This window comes from Vulpes lagopus, chromosome 16 (assembly GCF_018345385.1).
Source record: "Vulpes lagopus strain Blue_001 chromosome 16, ASM1834538v1, whole genome shotgun sequence".
NCBI classification, from domain to species: Eukaryota; Metazoa; Chordata; class Mammalia; order Carnivora; family Canidae; genus Vulpes; species Vulpes lagopus.
The window spans coordinates 53,123,797-53,142,700 of NC_054839.1; the positions used below are offsets into that span (position 1 = coordinate 53,123,797).

The following is an 18,904-nucleotide window of genomic DNA, read 5'->3' on the forward strand; positions in this document are numbered from 1 at the left end:
TCTATGTATGACATCCTGAAGCATTTTGAACATTTGGTTATAGACACTCAGTGACTTTACCAGACCCTTTCATTTGCATGCTATGTTAAATTAGGAATTTTTTAAAACAATGGCATCCAACCCATCATTTCCAAATTGTTAATGGTTTACAGTTAGAAATTCAAAAATCACGTGAAAAGGAGCCCCTTTTCATATAGCATTTAGCAACAGTTACCTTATTACATATCCACTGAAGTGATCTCTGCTTTTAAGTATTTATCTGAAAAGTCAGAAACTGGTATAACATCCTTATCCACTAATACTTGGAGAATTTGTATCCTTAAAAGGATAAATAATGTTTAGTAGTACTCAAGTTCTGATTTTCATAAGTCAGGGTTATTTTCTCAAATAATCTGTGGTATACTTGTTTTTCATATATGAGCTGCTTCTTCCCTGGGTTTCCTCTTTTTTTCTCTCTCTCTTGTGTTTTTGACTTGATATTTGTATATATTGTAAAATGATTACTCAAATAAGTCTAGAGAACATCTGTCACCAGCTGTAGTTACAGACTTTTTTTTTCCTTTTGATGAGAACTTTTAAGATTTACTCTCACAGCAACTTTCATATATTCAGTACAGTATATCTAAGTATGTTCACCATGGTGTACATTCATTACATCCCCATGACTTGCTTATTTTATAACTGAAGATTTGTACCTTTTTGACTCCCTTCACCCACTTAGTTTACCTCCCTTCTCCTGCCTCTGGCAACCACTAGTGTGTTCTGTTTCTGTGAGCTTGGTTTTTTGTGGATTTGTTGTTGTCGTTTTTAGCATCCGCATATAAGTCATAAGGTATCTGTCTTTCTCTGACTTATTACAACTCAGCAAAATATCCTTTAAGTCCTTTCATTTTGTCTCAAATGGCAAGATTTGATTCATTTATGTGGCTGAATGATAGTCCACTGTGGAAATACTCATACAGATACCGCATTTTCTTTATCCATTTATCCATTGAGGGACACTTCGATTGTTTCATATCTTGGATATTATGGATAATACTATAATGAACATGAGGGTGCAAATACCTTTTCAAATTAGTGATTTCATTTTCTTTGGATTAATACCCAGAAGTGGAAATGCTGGATCATATGATAGTTCTAGTTTTAATCTCTTGAGGATATTTGATAATGTTTTCCACAGTGGCTGCACCAATTTGCATTCCTACCAAAAGTGCACAAGGGTTCCCTTTTCTTCAAATCACTTGTACTTTCTTGTCTTTTTGATAATAGCCATCCTAACAGGTGTGAGGTGATATCTCATTCTGGGTTTGTTTTGCATTCTCCTGATAATTAGTGACACTGATGATCTTCTCATGTGTCTGTTGGCTCTCTGTATGTCTTACTTAGAAAAATGTCTACTCAGATCCACTGCCCAGTTTTTAAGCAGATTATTTGGTTTTTGCTATTGACTTATAGAACTTCTTTATAAAATTTGAATGTTAACCCCTTATCAGATACATGATTTACAAAATATTTTCTCCTGTTCAGTATGTTGCCTTTCATTTTGTTGATGGCATCCTTTGCTGCATAGTAACATTTTAGTTTAATGTAGTCCTGTTTGTTTATTTTTGCTTTGTCGCCTTTGCTTTTGGTGTCAGACCCCCTCCCCCCCAAAAAAAAAATCATCACCAAGATTGATGTCAAGGAATTAGCTGTTAGGGAGTTTTCTTCTAAGAATCTTATGGTTTCAGGTCTTACATTCAAGTCTTTAATCCATTTTGAGTCAACTTTTGTGTATGATGTAAGAGATGCAGCAGTTTTATCCTTTTGTATGTAACTGTGCAGTTTTCCCAGCACCATTTATTGAAGAGACTTCTTTCCTCATTATGTGTTCTTGGGCTCTTTGTCATAAATTAATTGGCCATATATGTGTGGATTTATTTCTGGGCTCTCTCTTCTGTTCCTTTGATCTATGTGTCTGTTTCTATGTCAGCACCATGCTGTTTTGATTACTATAGCTTTATAATGTAGTTTCAAATCAGAGAGTAGGATACCTTCCACTTTGTTCTTTCTCAAGACTGCGTTGGCTGTTCACAGTCTTTTGTGGTTCCATGAAAACTTTAGAATGATTTGTTTTAGTTCTTTGAAAAATGCCATTGGAATTTTGACAAGGATTGCATTGAATCTGTATATTGTTTTGGGTACTATGGGCATTTTCACAATATTAATTCTTGCAATACATGAGCATGGGATATTTTTCCCATTTATTTGTGTCTTTAATTTTTTTTTTATTAATGTCTTGTAAGTTTCAGTGTCTCATGTCTCTTGTATAGGGTCCTTTTTGATAATAGGGCTGGACAGAATGAGTGATGGACTTCTGATGAAGTAGTGCACTTCATCATTATTTTCTTCTATGTTATAATGTAGTAATCCCAACAATAATACTTTTATTTTTTTTAAAGATTTTATTTATTTGACAGAGAGAGAGAGAGAGAGAGCACAAGCAGGGGGAGCGGCCGGCAGAGGGAGAGGGAGGGAGAGGGAGAAGCAGACTCCCTGCTGAACAGGGAACCCGATGTGGGGCTCTATCCCAGGACCCTGGGATCATGACCTGAGCTAAAGGCAGACACTTAACCAACTGAGCCACCCAGATGCCCCCCAACAATGATACTTTTAAAAGACGGTGTCGTCTTTGTGATCTTTATCAACCTATTTCCCATGACTGGATATTTTCTTTAGATACTTGCACTTTAAAACTCCTCTGAATTATCCTGTTCTTTATCTTACTGATATTTTCAAACTTTTAATTTTAAATATATATACAGAAAAATACAAATGCCAGAGGAGTACAACCCAAAGAATTTTTCACAAATTTAACACATTTATGTAATCAATACCCAGATTAAGAAATAGAGTGTTTCCAACATCTCTGTATTACTGAATTTTATTTCATTCTGTGTGTTTGTGTGTGTGTGTTGCCTCCTTTCTCCTAAAAAAACTAGTTCTTTTGTATTTATTGCCTTTCTGTTTTATTTGTGAGTGGAATCTAAGTAGCAATCTATGGATTGATAAAAAGTGCTTCCTAAATACAAAGTCATATGTATCATAAATAAATTAATGTCTTCTGAAAAGGTATTTTCAGAATACCTTTCCTATTGTTAAAGAATAATTTAAACTTTTTATCTTTTTAAAAGATTTTATTTATTTATTTGACAGAGAGAAAGAGAGAGCACCAGCAGGGGGAGCGGGAGAAGGAGAAGCAGACTCCCCGCTGTGCAGGGAGCTGACGCAGGGCCTGATCCCAGGACTTCCCAGGACCCTGGGATCATGATTTGAGCTGAAGGCAGATGCTTAACTGACTGAGCCCACCCAAGCACCCCAATTTAAGCTTTTAAAATTATTGTGTTTCTTCTACTTCTCTTTGAAATTTCATGCTGTGATTTCTTCTAATCATTGTTCCAAAAGTATATATTCATCTAGAAATGGTTGACTTTTTTTTTTTTTTTAGTGTGTAAATTCAAGGCTCACAAAAGATGTGCAGTGAGGGCGACAAATAATTGCAAATGGACAACTCTGGCCTCCATCGGGAAGGACATCATAGAGGACGAAGATGGAGTAAGTTCAGTTCTGTCTCTGATTTCTTCCTAGCACAACCTCCCTTTTATTGTTTGCCCTGTGGGAAATGGCAGAGTTGAGTGCGAGTATTTTCTAGTAGGATTAAATGGAAGGCTTTGATTAATTATGAGTTTTATTTCCAGTTAGATCCTTCATAGTTTCCTTCAGCTCTTAAATTTTTTAAAAAAGATTTTATTTATTTATTCATGAGAGACACAGAGAGGGGAGAGAGAGAGAGAGAGAGACAAAGAGGAGAGAGAGAGAGAGAAAGAGAGAGGCAGGGGGAAAAGCAGGCTCCATGCAGGGAGCCTGACGTGGGACTTGATCCTGGGTTTCTAGGATCACGCCCTGGGCCAAAGGTGGCGCTAAACTGCTGAGCCACCAGAGCTGCCCTCAGCTCTTAAATTTTGAGGGAAATGTGAATAGGGCTTAGAAGTCGTTGCTGTGCTAGACTGGGGTTGTAGACCCTTTCCTGACAAGTAAGATGTTCTTTAAGGCTTAGCTCAGGTGTCTAATCAGATGTTCACTCCTTAGACATCGGGGCCTCCTTTCAACAGTGTCTACCACCTTTGAAACCTTGTCTCCATTGCACCTTCCATACGAATCTCTGATAGCACTTTGTAATCATTTAATAATAATGCAATTACATTCATTGCTCCTCAATTAGACTACAAATCCTGACTGTCAGGGATTTAGTCTTATTCATTTTTGTATCCCTACGGTGCTCAGGGCATAATAGATGCTCAGTAACTGTGGACTAAATGAAAGGATGCCACGAGTCATACATGTATTGATTCCATAGAGTGAGAAATAATTATAGATCTTCCCTGGGGTAAGAATGGTGTCCTCTAGTCTGTAATTTGACTGCTCTTTCTTCTTGCTGCACAGGTAGCTATGCCTCACCAGTGGCTCGAGGGCAACTTGCCGGTGAGTGCTAAATGTGCTGTCTGTGACAAAACGTGTGGGAGTGTTCTGCGTCTACAAGATTGGAAATGCCTCTGGTGTAAAACAATGGTGAGAGTCCTCTTTAATTCTTTTCATAATTTTTTTTATCTATGTGATTTAGGGGCAAAGAATTTACAGTATAACAGCGTGTGGTAACACACATGCCCATTGTAACATTCATCTTTTTCAAGATATATTCCTTCCAGTCTGGTTCCTTTTTAAATATCCTTTTTGTCATGCTATTGTATATTTTCTTTGTCCAAAGGCTTCTTTCCCACAGTTTTGTTGTTTTTCATTATGCTTTAGCCACATTTAATGGTTTGCTATTTTCAGTCCTGTGGTACCACGTATTACACATTGAAACCCACCAAATTCTGATTGACATGTGAAGTACAATTCTAGTACAACCCTGTGCATGTCCTCGGATGGAACGCCAAGTTCAGTTAGCCATGCACTGGTTTAATTTAAATTATATACGTTTATATTATATCAATAAATATTTGAAAACTTTCTCACACAAGTAAGAAAGCAGTGAGAAGTATGCATGGCATAACGTGGAGCCAACAGCAAGGAAGGTCCTTCCATGCCAGACTGCATGAGGACTGGTGGACATGCATCACCTCGTTACCTCCTCCTTGGTCTTGTACTTCCTATCCACTGTCATGTGCCTCTTTACATATTATTTTGTGTTCAAAATAATGAGTTTCTGACGGAGTATCTAGTTTGTAAAACAGTCATGTAGTTTAAACAAAATAAAGTAAGACCACAGTTCCACAGCTCTGAGTCAACTGCTAATTTTTTCAGTTGTCCAGTCTCTGGACACAATTTTACCTTCTTTGTAAAAATAGTGAAGATGCAACTTTATCTTCTGCTCTTTTCATTTAACATTGGCATAAATATTTTTATGTTTTGCTCTATGATTATCATACTTTAAAAAATTCCTTCTAAAACTATCTGTGCATGCTTGTTTTTCTCTGAAATCCACTTGAGACATTAATTATTATAAATTATAATAGGGAACTATCCAAAATTAGGTCATCAGCAAACAAGAATCACTATTTAATTTCAGTTATTTTCTCAAAAATCTTGTTAATATGTTTAATTAATATACCAGTCTTCTAAAAGGACTAATGAAATAAACTTTATTAAATGAATACTCTATGAAGTGTCTGCTTTTACTGCTCAAAATGGTTCAAGGCTCTCTAGGTGAGTACGTAAATTATTGTAAATTCCCTGCGTTCGTCTTAACAAATTAGCCCTGCTCTCGTTCACAATAATATCTTGACTGACCTTGAAACTTTTTGTTTCTCCAGGGTTTACATGTTTACTGAGCGCCTATGATATGTATCACTTTCCAAGATAAGTGTGCAATACTAGCACATTTTCCTTTTCTTGACAGAGCCAGAAGTCTAGCTGAGAAAATAGGTGCAGATGTACTTATACCTATAATAACATGAAAATGTTCTATAGAAAAAAAACCCATGTCAATAGAAAATTTTAGGACCACTGTAGAAAGAGCAGACACATTACAGATTTTATTTTCATTAAATTCTCTTAGAATGTTACAGTAGAGGTCACAGGTTTTTTATGGACGATGATAGTGACAGGTAGTTAGCTTTCCTCCTTTCTCTCCCTCCCTCTTTCCATTTATTCCTGCTCTCTTCTCTCCCCTCTCTTCCCCTGTACTCTGTTCTCTTCTCTTCCTCTCTTCTTGCCTTCCTCAGACATTTCTTTTCTTCTTTTTTTTTTTTTTAGTTAATATCTACACCCAATGTAGGGCTCGAACTTACGGCCCCAAGATCAAGAGTCGCATGCTCTACCAACTGAGCCAGCCAGTTTCCACTCACCAGGAATTTCTTGTTATACGCTTTTTGCCTGAGACAATCACAAAAGTAGGCTACACAGACCAAATCAAATTCCCATCTCTAAGATAATTAGCCCATTCCTTAGAATTATAAATACTGTGCCATGAAAGTAATTCACATACTTGATCCTCAATGACTAGTTCCTTAGATGTAATTTATGCCATAATAAAACATAGATATATTTTTATGATTCTTGAAGGTTTATTTGTTTGTTATTAGGTACACACTGCCTGCAAAGATTTATACCATCCTGTGTGTCCCCTTGGCCAATGTAAAGTGTCCGTCATACCTCCAATTGCACTGAATAGCACTGATTCTGATGGTATGTATCAGTAGTGTAAATATGTATGTTCCTGGTATATTAGATGTTGATATGTACATTTACTTTCCTAGAATAAAGGGAACTGTAATTGGTTATTCTGGTCAGTTTTTATAGGAGTCCAGTAAAATTGCAGAACAGTACATCTCACTTTTAAAATAACATTTTAAAATTAAAATTTAACATAGCTATTAATACACTGGTGAAATTATTACATATAAACCTTGTAGATTTGACATTTCAGCAAATAAAATAAGATCATTATTCTGGAACAAAATGAGATCCAAAAAGGTTAATTTTTATGTGCTTTCTTCCCTTCCATTATTGAAATTGCCAGCATGACTCTTACTGAAATTTGTTTTCCTGTAATTTCCTTGGAGGAACTTAGATTCCTATAAGTTTTTCTGGAATCTTTCAACTTTGTTGTAAGTGCTAAACAACCTGTCTTCCTTCTAAGCAAACCATATTACAAAAGGCTTTTACCATATACTGTTATTAATGTTTTGCATTGATAGTGCTTTATGATTTTCCTACTTTTTGCATAAATTATGCCAATAGATATTATACATATAAGGCTGTAACCTGCAAAAGATGAGATTTAAACCTTTGCTGCTAACAACTCTCCCCCCAAGCCTTGATAAATCAAGTTTCTATTATTTATGGTAAATTTTAAAGTATTTTCTAATGCCTCATCAAAGAGAAGTTAAAACATTTTGTAATACTGAATATGAACATGAATTCTTTGACAAATGTGAATTTATAGATTGTCATCGGTGTCTTATAATTTAAGTGTTGTTAAGGTAGATAGTGTATCTTCAATTATCTCTAATACTTTTACTTTCTTTGGTAGGATTTTTCATTGTAGACCATATTTTGAAAGATAAGTTCTATAGTCTTAGTATGTAAATAATCTATCTCCATTTGGGGGGTTAAATGATCATTTATTGTTCATGTAGTAAACAAGGTTCTTTATGAATTTATGTTCTTTTCTCTGAAGTTTCATCAATAGTTTAAAAGAGACATCTGTTCATATTGATCCTGTACTGTGTTTTTTTACAGGTTTCTGTAGAGCGACATTTTCATTCTGTGTTAGTCCTCTATTGGTTTTTGTCAATTCTAAGAGTGGAGATAATCAGGGAGTAAAGTTCCTTCGTCGATTTAAACAGTTGCTAAATCCGGCTCAGGTGTTTGATTTAATGAACGGAGGTCCTCATTTAGGGTAATCGATTATTGATAAATCTCATTAGAATGAAATATAGCACTGAGCATGAAATATGTTTGATTTTTTCAGTTCGTGAAGATTGTCAATCATCTAGACATCTCTGTGTCGATCTTCCCACTCTTCCCTTTTTTAAAGCTCTCATTCTAAGTTTTACTTTCACCTTTCTGATACTTATATAACTTCCTTATGTGCTGAAAATCCCCAAATTTGTTTAGAAAATATTTTAGAATATGTCTTGCAACAAACAATACTAACGGTTTCCTTCGTTCTAAGAGAGATCAACTTGTGTAAATATAGAAATACACAGTGACTCTAGAAAATGATCTGCATGGGTGGCTAGCATTGGTTTTTATGCAATACAGATCATCAATTATTTTTTTTAAATTTTTATTTATTTATTTATGATAGTCACAGAGAGAGAGAGAGAAAGAGAGGTAGAGACATAGGCAGAGGGAGAAGCAGGCTCCAAGCACTGGGAGCCCGATGTGGGATTCGATCCCGGGTCTCCAGGATCGTGCCCTGGGCCAAAGGCAGGTGCCAAACCGCTGCGCCACCCAGGGATCCCAGATCATCAGTTATTTAACCAGTGCACTACTGTGGGTCACAAGGACAGCTTCTTGAGGATTTGAGACTCCATTCCTATGTAAATGACACAAAAAACCACTGTTGTTGATGGTCCTTCTCCACTTTCTGGAATGTCCTCTCACAATCTGAAAACAAAACTAAATGTATTTTCAGTGAGGGAAAATATGCCTTGGGGTACTGTTAATACATTTATATAGCAGGTGTATGTGATTTTGTTGAAGAGGTGATACCGTATCACCTGAAACAGGGTTCCAGAAACCTCTTCGTGACTTATTTCTGCCAACTCCACTTTTCTCCTGGCTTCCACTGTCACCTTAAAGCATGAACATGGACGTAGCAATGGAGATCTTAGCCTGACAAGGCCCTCTGTTTTTAATGTAACATTTTCCTGCCTTTTCTTTCTCCTGCCTTAGTCTTTGTATGTGCCTCTGTTCACTTCCCTCTTCGGGTTTCTTTCTCCTTGTTTCTATTGCCGTCTTGCCAAGTCTCCAGCCCTCTGGTCCCATAGGTGTTGGTCTTCATCATCTGTCCCCAGCCGCCGCCACCACCACCACCACCACCACCACCACCACCACCACTGTCTCTTTGTATGTTCCTTCCACCCATTTGGGTCCTGGCATTCCCTCAACTGGCTTCTCTGCTCACCTGTCTCCCTTCCATTGCTGGTTGGGTGTGTCTCCTTTTCTAGCACATCTGTTTTATAATCCTTCATCTTTCCAATATCTTATATTCTTAACATTTACTTTTCCCACCCATCCTTTATGATTCCAAGGAAGGCCCTTTGTGAAACTTCTTGAGATTGTCTCTATCACATATATTTGAGAGTTTCCACAGTACTCGAGGGGTACATAGGTCCATTTGGGAGGTGGGGGTGGGTCAAAAGTTAAGGTGAAGGAAGACAAATAAAAAGACTGACCCCAGACTAGGGGGGGAGAGAGAGGAAGAGCAAGTGGGTGTCCAAAAAGTGATATGTCTTTAAGGTTTGGTGGGTCCCTTTAGGAGCTGACTCGAGGGGATCCCTGGGTGGCGCAGCGATTTGGCGCCTGCCTTTGGCCCAGGGCGCGATCCTGGAGACCCGGGATCGAATCCCACGTCGGGCTCCCGGTGCATGGAGCCTGCTTCTCCCTCTGCCTGTGTCTCTGCCTCTCTCACTCTCTCTCTCCCTCTCTGTGTGTGTGTGTGTGTGTGTGACTGTCATAAAAAAATTTAAAAAAAATTAGGAGCTGACTCGAGTGTCAGTAACATCAGTGCCCTAGAGTCACCGCCACTGGTTTGTAATATGCTATTCTTCAGGAAGTAACATATCCTTGTAATGGGAAAAAAAATCACTAATTTTACCATGTTGTACCACTTACCTTTCATTCTCTTTCCTGGGTTCTGCTTTTTTATTTTCTCATTTCTCACTCCTTTTTCCTCATTATATCTACATTTGTACTTATGATCCCCTTTCCTCTGTATGATTAAGAAGTTTTATTGAGTTAAAAATTGCACCTTAATTTTTGTAACATAATTAATATGTAAGAGTTCTTATATTTGATCTGAACATGGATATATATATATATGTATAGAATAACAAAAAATTGGGGAATGTGATTTTTACTTATTTATATTAAAATAAAATACTTTTTGCTTTCAGTTTAAGATTATTCCAGAAGTTTGACAATTTCCGAATTCTTGTGTGTGGAGGAGATGGAAGTGTAGGTTGGGTTTTGTCAGAAATTGATAAGCTCAACTTGAATAAACAGGCAAGTACTCAATCTCTTCATGAGTCGTTAACATGCATGTAGTGTCTGCTGACCAGAGAAGTGCAGAAGTATCAGAGCTCCTGTTTCTCAGCTTGCTTGAGGTCTCCCTGTTGTGCTCTCTTTCAGTGTCAGCTGGGAGTATTGCCTTTGGGTACAGGAAATGATCTTGCCCGGGTTCTAGGCTGGGGAGGTTCCTATGATGATGACACCCAACTTCCGCAGATTCTAGAGAAGCTGGAACGAGCCAGTACCAAAATGCTAGACAGGTAAAAGTGAATTTTCTTCTGAAACTAAACTAAAAATGGCATACTGAAATCATTTTTGGCAGTTTAAATTTTACAAACTACAAGCCCCATGAGGACAGAAACTTCCTGGTCTTACCCACCCTTTTCACACCTCAGGTCTAGAACAGAGCCCCGTGTAGAGTAGGCACTCAGTATATCTATTTTTTGAGTAAATGAATGAATTGTAGCAAAAACTGAGAAAAGTAGTCTAATGAACCTGCTATTTTAAAAATAGAGCGCTATGTTGGTACAGCAATTATGTTTCATCATTGTTCAGGTCAGAAAGCTTAAGTAGTTCATTTTGTTTAGGCCCCATCCTCGTGTGGCTTCATTAAAGCTAAGGAAGACATATAAAATTGAGATTTGTTATAATATCTCTTCTTAATTATGCATATCAAAAATGAATTGAACCAACAAAAAACCAAATACGAAAAAAGATAATGCTTTCCCAGTCACTGGGAAAGATTAGGAAGACCACATCAAGGGATTTTCACTGGGTTTATAGTATCCTTGATCGCATCTCAATTTCTTTCTCTCTGAATGCCCCATGTACCAAAAAGGAATCACAGTGTAAGTACCCTGAGTATTATAGAGGAGGTGGGTAGGATTGGGTATTATTTAGGAACAACAGGACTCAGGAAGCAGTAACCACCCCTCCCCACCCTAAGTAGAAGACAAATGTCAAAATATCATTATAAACTTAAGCTAGCATGAATCAAAACAACTTTGATAGGATTAGCCATCTGTGGAACTGTTCCTGAAAATAACAAAATCTCATCAGGGAGCCACCAATCTAAAATGTAATTACTCTAAAATGAGCTATAACCTAATTAATTGTAACCTCGCCTGTCATAAGGTAATGTAATGGTTGATTCTTTTGCTGACAGGATATTTAAAAAGAGAGCTGGGCTGTAGAGCATTTGTCTATGGGTATCCAAAACTATTCACAAGAGGGATGCCCCCGTAGTTTGGGTGTGTAAAGTGGATTCCGTCTCCAGTCCTTAAAAGAACCTGGAGGTGATTTCCAAATTCTGTGCTTACCACACCACACAAGGTATTTTTTTTTTTAATTTTTATTTATTTATGATAGTCACAGAGAGAGAGAGAGAGAGGCAGAGACATAGGCAGAGGGAGAAGCAGGCTCCATGCACCGGGAGCCTGACGTGGGATTCGATCCCGGGTCTCCAGGATCGCGCCCTGGGCCAAAGGCAGGCGCTAAACCGCTGCGCCACCCAGGGATCCCCACACAAGGTATTTTAAATGCCTTTTTGCTGCAAATTTAAACACCATTCTCGCTGCATCCCAGGAAATGCTCCTAGACATTTCCTCTACCCTGGGTGTGTGCTTTTCCTTCATATGTTAGAAAAATTAGCTTCTCCAGGTGGTTTGCAGAGAAACAGTGGCCCCGTGGTGGAAGTCTTTGATACAGACCTGCAGACAACAAAAGAAGAGAGACATCAAAAGGGACTCAAGAACCTTCAACCATTATTAGAAATTTAAGAATATTTCATTCCGTTTTCTTTTAAAGATTTTATTTATTTATTTATTTATTCATTCATTCATTCATTCATTCATTCATTCTTGAGAGACAGAGAGAGGCAGAGACACAGGCAGAGGGAAAAGCAGGCTCCATGCAGGATGCCCAACATGGGACTCGATCCCGGGACTCCAGGATCAGGCCCGGGGCCAAAGGCAGGCACTAAACCGCCGAGCCACCCGGGCTGCCCCCGTTTTCTTTACTAATTTAAGAATACTGTTGGTGAAGAACAGGTGGAAAAAGCCACTGTTTGAGAAATATTCGAATTACACAAGCTTTTTGTTTTTCTCAATAAATTTGATCCTCAAAACAACACTGTGAGGTGGCTAAGAATAACATTATTTAGGGCTGTTTTGCAAATTTGAAAGTCGAGGTGTGTGGAGATAGAAGAATATTTTTTTTTTTGTCTGCCTGGTACTTCTAGTTGCTTTACTTGATAAAGTATTATCTCATTTAATCATCACTACACACCTAAAGAAGACTCATATTATAATCTCCATCTTACTGGTGAAATGGCTCAGGAGGTCTTCATAGTATCAGTGTCACATAGATAGCAAGTAGTAGAAGTGGCATTCTAAACTGGAACCCAGACTCTAGTTCTCAAGATCTTTCCTCAGCATCACACTCTGTCCTCTCTAATGCATGGATGCACCAGATAGGGCCTGACCTGGCCTCTAACTGATTGGCTTGTACCAGTATGCATCCTTCCCTGACTTTACCGTCACTTTCTCCTGTTTCTTCAGCTCCAACCATTTTCTAACAAGGGAGAAGGTACAGCATGGAAGGTGCAGCAAACTTCAGACATTTAGGTGGATTTCCCATCTCTTTCCCATCTCTTTAACTGCCCTTTGACCAGAGGAGTATTTCCAACTATAGGGAACTTGACTTTCATGTTTCCAATTGTGGTTTTCCCTCTTTGGATATCCACTGAGTTTAATTATTTTATGTGTTCTCTGCACCTGAATATAAACTTCATTTGGAAAGTCTTAATCAGCATTGTGTTTCCAGACCAAGGAATGCTGTCTGTCATTTTGAAATGTTCAATAGATGTCAGTTGCATGGATGAATGAATGAATGGCTTTGTGTGCCCAAATATATATTCCTTGATAGTATATTCATGTCAAGAGATGAAGAGTAGCTACAAGTATGTGGTTTATATATCCTAACATACAAACTATGTCTTTGGGGGGGGAGTGGATTTTCTGGGAATTTGGATTTTTATGCCAAGACTTGTTAGTTTGAATGATGTATTAGGCTCTGTTTAAATACTGATGCTAATCTTGGGATTATTTTCCTCTACATTCTATTACTAGCTTCAGCCATGATATGCTTCTCTTAAGATTCATGCTTTTACAGTGCTTTGTGTCTTTGTAAAGTCTTGATTTCACATCCTGTTACTGACAACAGTAATGTGCCTACCCTACTGTTCTTCCCACATTTAAAAAAAAAAATGTTTATTTAAATCCAATTTGCCAACATATAGTATAACACACCCCAAATTTTGAAATTATTTAGATGATGACTGGATTTATCTGGAGTTGATTGCTTTTCATTAATACCAAACGATTCAGTGTTGAGTTTGAAATTAATATTTACAGCTCATGAAATAAATTTGCTTCAAGTATTAAGAAATTATTATTTCTATTAATATTTTCTTCTCAACCCCATGCTTTCTTTCTTAAGAAAGGATATTTAGTTACTTTTCATTTCATTTATGTATAAGCAGATGTGGCAAGACTGGTTGGCACAGAGAGGATGATTTATTTTTCATTGCTCTATGCACTTATTTAATCTGGGACATTGTTTTAAAACTTTGGGTTGTGACCCATTACTAATTTGTGTGATCCGGTTAGTAAATTGCAGCAAACATTATTTAAAAAGTGAAACAGAAAAGAAGAGAAAAGTCAGAATGCATTGCACTAGTAAAGAAGAGGAAGTTTTGTTACATATGTGCATTTCTTACTGTGGGTCATGGCCTTTAAAAAGTTCGGAAGTCACTCATCAGAGATTTGGTAAGATATGGAAATCATAAAGTATGAATTCAGCATTTTATGAGATTACCAAATTTCTAATATTTGGTTGTTTCATTTTTTTAATAATAAATTTATTTTTTATTGGTGTTCAATTTGCCAACATACAGAGCAACACCCAGTGCTCATCTTGCCAAGTGCTCCGCTAAGTGCCCGCCACCCAGTCACCCTCATCCCCCGCCCTCCTCCCCTTCCACCACCCCTAGTTTGTTTCCCAGAGTTAGGAGTCTCTCATGTTCTGTCTCCCTTTCTGATATTTCCTACCCATTTCTTCTCCCTTCCCCTCTATTCCCTTTCACTATTATTTATATTCCCCAGATGAATGAGAACATACACTGTTTGTCCTTCTCCGATTGACTTATTTCATTATATGGTCTCGGAGAAATATTTGGTTGTTTCAGAGACAATAGTTCGCACATATATGTGCATATGTATACATATGAGGTGAGAACAAAGTCAGTTTATGAAATTTTAAATGAATTTTAGACCAAAGATTTTTCTCTCTTCAGGTGGAGTATAATGACCTATGAACTCAAATTGCCACCAAAGGCTTCTCTACTTCCAGAACCTCCAGAAGCATCCGAAGAATTTTATGTAAGACTTTAACCCTTTGCCTATTTATCATTTGGAGAAATGGGTAAATATCTTGAACAAAATAGAAAACTTTATAAGATATAGTAGCACATTTACTTGATTTTATTTTTTATTATTTTGGGTGTGGGCTCGTTGACTACTTCTAGTCCCCCTGCCCCAGAAGAAGGAATCCTTATGATCTAGGATCGAATCCTTCCATGACCACTATCCTGGGGCTGTGAACTTAGCCACATCACTCACTGTCATGGGCCGCCACTACTTTATCTGTAGAGCAAGGTCCCAGTGTTGGGATGAGGAAACTAAGGAATGTGTGTAGAGCACCAGGCATGCAAGTTCCACACCCCGATAGTTTTCCCTGAGTATTTATTCCACCTGCCTGCCTCCTTTTACCAGCAGGGCTCCCAGGAAGACCAGCCAATGACAGGTTCCCATTTAGCTTTTACACATCTGCTGCTTTGGCCATGGGCACCTATCTGACTAGAAGGGGTTAATTCAGCAATTTTCAAACACACCGATACTTGCGAGCAGGGTATTACATAATTTCTCTCTTCCTTCTTTGCCTGCCTCATTGAGGGTTCACCATTACAAGTTTCCAGGTTAAGCCTGTTGATCAAGATAAAACAGAAGAAGAAAGACAGCTCCCTTCATTCCATGTCTGCTACAGATCAGTAATAACTATAGTTTTAGATGTTATTAGAGATTCAGGGTTCTGATTAAACCTCAAAGCGCTAGAGAATTGAAACAGATCTCAATTTTCAAAGGATTATTTTCTGACTGACAAGACCATTTAATCCATAATAATTTACTTTTCCTCCTAGGAAAATTCATCTGTTTATTTCACAGTTGAAGTTTTTGTTTTTTCATTAAGAAAATTATGAACTTGTCAAAACTAAGGAAAGGAATGATAACTAGATACATGGAGCTGTTCCTTAAAGGAGCTAGTTGTAATTTAACACCTTTTTCTGATCTAAAGGTAGCAAAAATTGCCTCTAAAAAATACAGAAAGACAAAAATATATGAAAAAATAACCTTACTTATAGCCCTGACACTCAAAGATAATTACCATTAAAGATTAATATGTTTACTATTTTATTTTCAGCAGCATTTTTAGAGTATTATTTTATCTAACTATAAAATGATCGTGTTTTTATAGAAACCAGTCTTTTTTCTTTAGTATTTTTGTAATCTTATTAATTTTATCCCCAAAGGGACAAAAGGAAAAATTATTTTGTTCTATTTAGAGTTGTCTATTTCCTAGCACATAAAATAAAGGTCACAGTTTATTTTTATTACATATATATAGTTGCTAAATATGCGATATGGTTGCTAACTACATGGAAAAAATCTTTTTTTAGTCTAAAAAGGTTTTAATTGAAACTTATTTTGTTTTTTTATTAAAATATTTCATAACAAAAGGATAGCATGCCTTAAGATTAAAGTTAAATGAGTGTTCTATATCACCCCCGACTAGTCACCATGTGACTTTTTTCCCTTAAAACTGTAATAAAAGCAAGCTGAACCTTCCTTCTTGGGCTTAACCTAATTTCCCAGCTTATATTTTTTTAAGTATTCATTTTAAATTCCTTTATGCATGATTGTGAAATTATTATTTTTCCAGTTTTCCTAAAAAGGGCACAAATGTGGTTGAACTTCCTAATTATCTTATTAACTCAGCATTCCGCTGGCATCGTAGAATTGCAGAGCTTAAAGAATTGTGACAGTTTTATTGATTAATTCCTTATGGCCATAATTAAGTAATTCTGTTTGCTGTTGTATTTTTAAACATAGCAAAAACAACAATTCCATGATTTCCTTCAATAACAATGATTCTGTTAATACTCCATGTTGGAAAACATATTATTTACATTTAACGTGAAGTCCCCTTGCCATCATGTTCTTTTCTCCTCTACCCCTTTGTGAATGAGTATGTATCCCCCCAGTGACATTAGGCTCAGTTCATGTCTATCCTCACCTCAGGTATCACTTGCTCTAAGAAGCCATCCCTCATCCCCTATGCCCTCATACCACTTCCTTCCTCACGAGTTCCAAAGCCCCCTTCCATTGTCACCTTCCATTATCTTGGTGCTGTTGTACTGTCAAGACCAGGCAATGTGTTATTCATTCACCATTGTTTTGTCATCTGGTGTCGTGACTGGCACAAAGTGGACAGTTAATAAAAAAAATTCTTATTGTTAATTTTTGATCTAAATACCAAACACTTTTGGAACTATGGTCATCTTGGCATCAAAGCCCTCTGGCTTCATCTATTTCTTAGAAACCAGATTCTTATTGCTTTCCAATTGGATTAAAACCTTTTTTGATACAGGAGTCATAGTTTTTTTTTTTTTTTTTCAGGAGTCATAGTTTTAATCTGTTTTGTATCATACCCCAATCACACTAGTCAATAGATGCTTATTTATTAATGATAAGTCATCAAAAAGAAGGTGTGAGCTGCTGTATCTCCACCGACTCCCCTAAAACAGGAGAGAGTTTCCTTAACTCTCTGGAAATGAAATTCTTCCTATTAATTTGTTTTTAAATTTACTCTTATTGAAAGCTTCTCTCCCCCAGTTCTGTTTCTTCACTGCTTTGTAACAGCATGGTAAGATATTATAACTTTATTTTTTCATTAATTTAACAATATTAAATGCCCGTGGGTATCTGGGAGTGGACATAGAAGACTTGCCCTATTGCTTCAGTTAGTTTAGAAATGGTAGTTCCCAAACTGTGTGCACCATGGTGGCCTCAGGGCACTGCGGTGAGCTCAGAGGGCTCCCGTGAGATAGTTTTAAATTTCAAAGAAAATTTAATTGTAATACTCAACATCTGTCAGACACCATACAGACTACTAGCTTGAAGTACTGGACAGTTTAAACATTAGGTTGCACTCCTTTTCTTCTGATGACAGCATATTTTTGTGAAGCTTAGGTTTTTAGTAGTCACTGTGATAAAAAGCAAACACCACACAAATTAGTGTTGAGTAGGAAATGAGGTTGTTACTGTCCAATCTGATTTCAAGGCTTAAGGTGTATACAGTGCCCCCAGGCTCACAGCTAGTTGTTTAAGAAAGCAATGAGATACTGTTGTTTCTTTTAAATTATACTTACTGTTTTTTCAAATGGCTAGTAAGTTATTAGGACATAAGAACTTATTAAGTTGTTTGTATTTACCTACTGTTAGGGATTCCTCTTGGCCTAGGGGTATTGTGACAAAATCGTTCAGACGTTTAAAGATGCTGTGAGGCCAGAAAGTTGGAGAATCTCGGTTCCAGTGGGAGGGACAGACAATAAAGGATTAGCTATGTTTAAGTTATTTTCAGGGTATAATGGTTGCACATAAGAGAGGATTCTTAGTCTGGCAAGTTCAGGGAAGTGTCTACAGAGGAGGTTGTACCTATACTGGATTTTCAGCACAAAAGAAGAGAAGTGGGAATTAGCCAGTTGAAAAAGAGCATGACGTAGAACCTGATAGTAAGGACCTTGGTACATTTGGGGCACTGCAAGTGATACCATTGAGTTAGAGCATGTTGTGCAAGGGAAGAGCATCAAAAGACATGACAGAGGAAGGAAGGAGGGTTTGGATCATGGAGAATCCGGGGAATTATGGAAGGTCTTGCATGTTTTTTTAAAAAATATTTTATTTATTTATTTGAGAGAGAGAGAGAGACTGAGTGAGTGAACGAGAGAGAAAACACAAGTGAGGGGAGGGGCAGAGGGACAGGGAGAAGCAGACTCCCCTCTGAGCAGGGATCCCAACACTGGGCTCAATCCCAGGACTCCAGGACCTTGACCTGAGCTGAAGGCAGACGTCCAACAGATTGAGTCACCCAGGTGCCCCTGGAAGGTCTTGCATGTTAGCTGAAGAGTTTTGACTAATCCCCTCAAACGTGTTAAGGAGAAATGTAGCATGATCAGATTTGTGCTTTAGAAAAAAATCACTGTGTCATGAAGTGGAGAATGGTTTGAAAAGAGTAGGAGAGATATAGAGATCCCAACTATGCTGTTACAATACACTTAAGAAATGACAAAATTTATGTTCAGTAAATGCCGTTAAATAAAGACCAAGGCTTGCTTGGAGGGGGGTGGGCAATATGGTAGGTAAGCCATGGACATGGTCCCATAGTTGGTTTTTTCTCCATTAGCTATAGGTCTTGGGCAAATTGCTCAACTCAACAGAGCCTGAAG

General features: G+C 37.4%; 1 protein-coding gene across 4 annotated transcripts in view; it reads left to right on the plus strand.

The window, feature by feature from the left end:
- DGKH (diacylglycerol kinase eta) overlaps positions 1–18,904 on the plus strand; it is a 188,276-nt gene that overhangs the window by 111,648 nt on the left and 57,724 nt on the right. For all 4 annotated transcript variants that reach the window (XM_041730914.1, XM_041730917.1, XM_041730916.1 and 1 more), the window contains exons 7-13: positions 3,488–3,594; positions 4,483–4,608; positions 6,624–6,726; positions 7,783–7,942; positions 10,167–10,275; positions 10,402–10,541; positions 14,636–14,720. In XM_041730914.1, the coding sequence (XP_041586848.1) occupies positions 3,488–3,594; positions 4,483–4,608; positions 6,624–6,726; positions 7,783–7,942; positions 10,167–10,275; positions 10,402–10,541; positions 14,636–14,720 (830 nt within the window). The remainder of the gene's footprint in view (positions 1–3,487; positions 3,595–4,482; positions 4,609–6,623; positions 6,727–7,782; positions 7,943–10,166; positions 10,276–10,401; positions 10,542–14,635; positions 14,721–18,904) is intronic.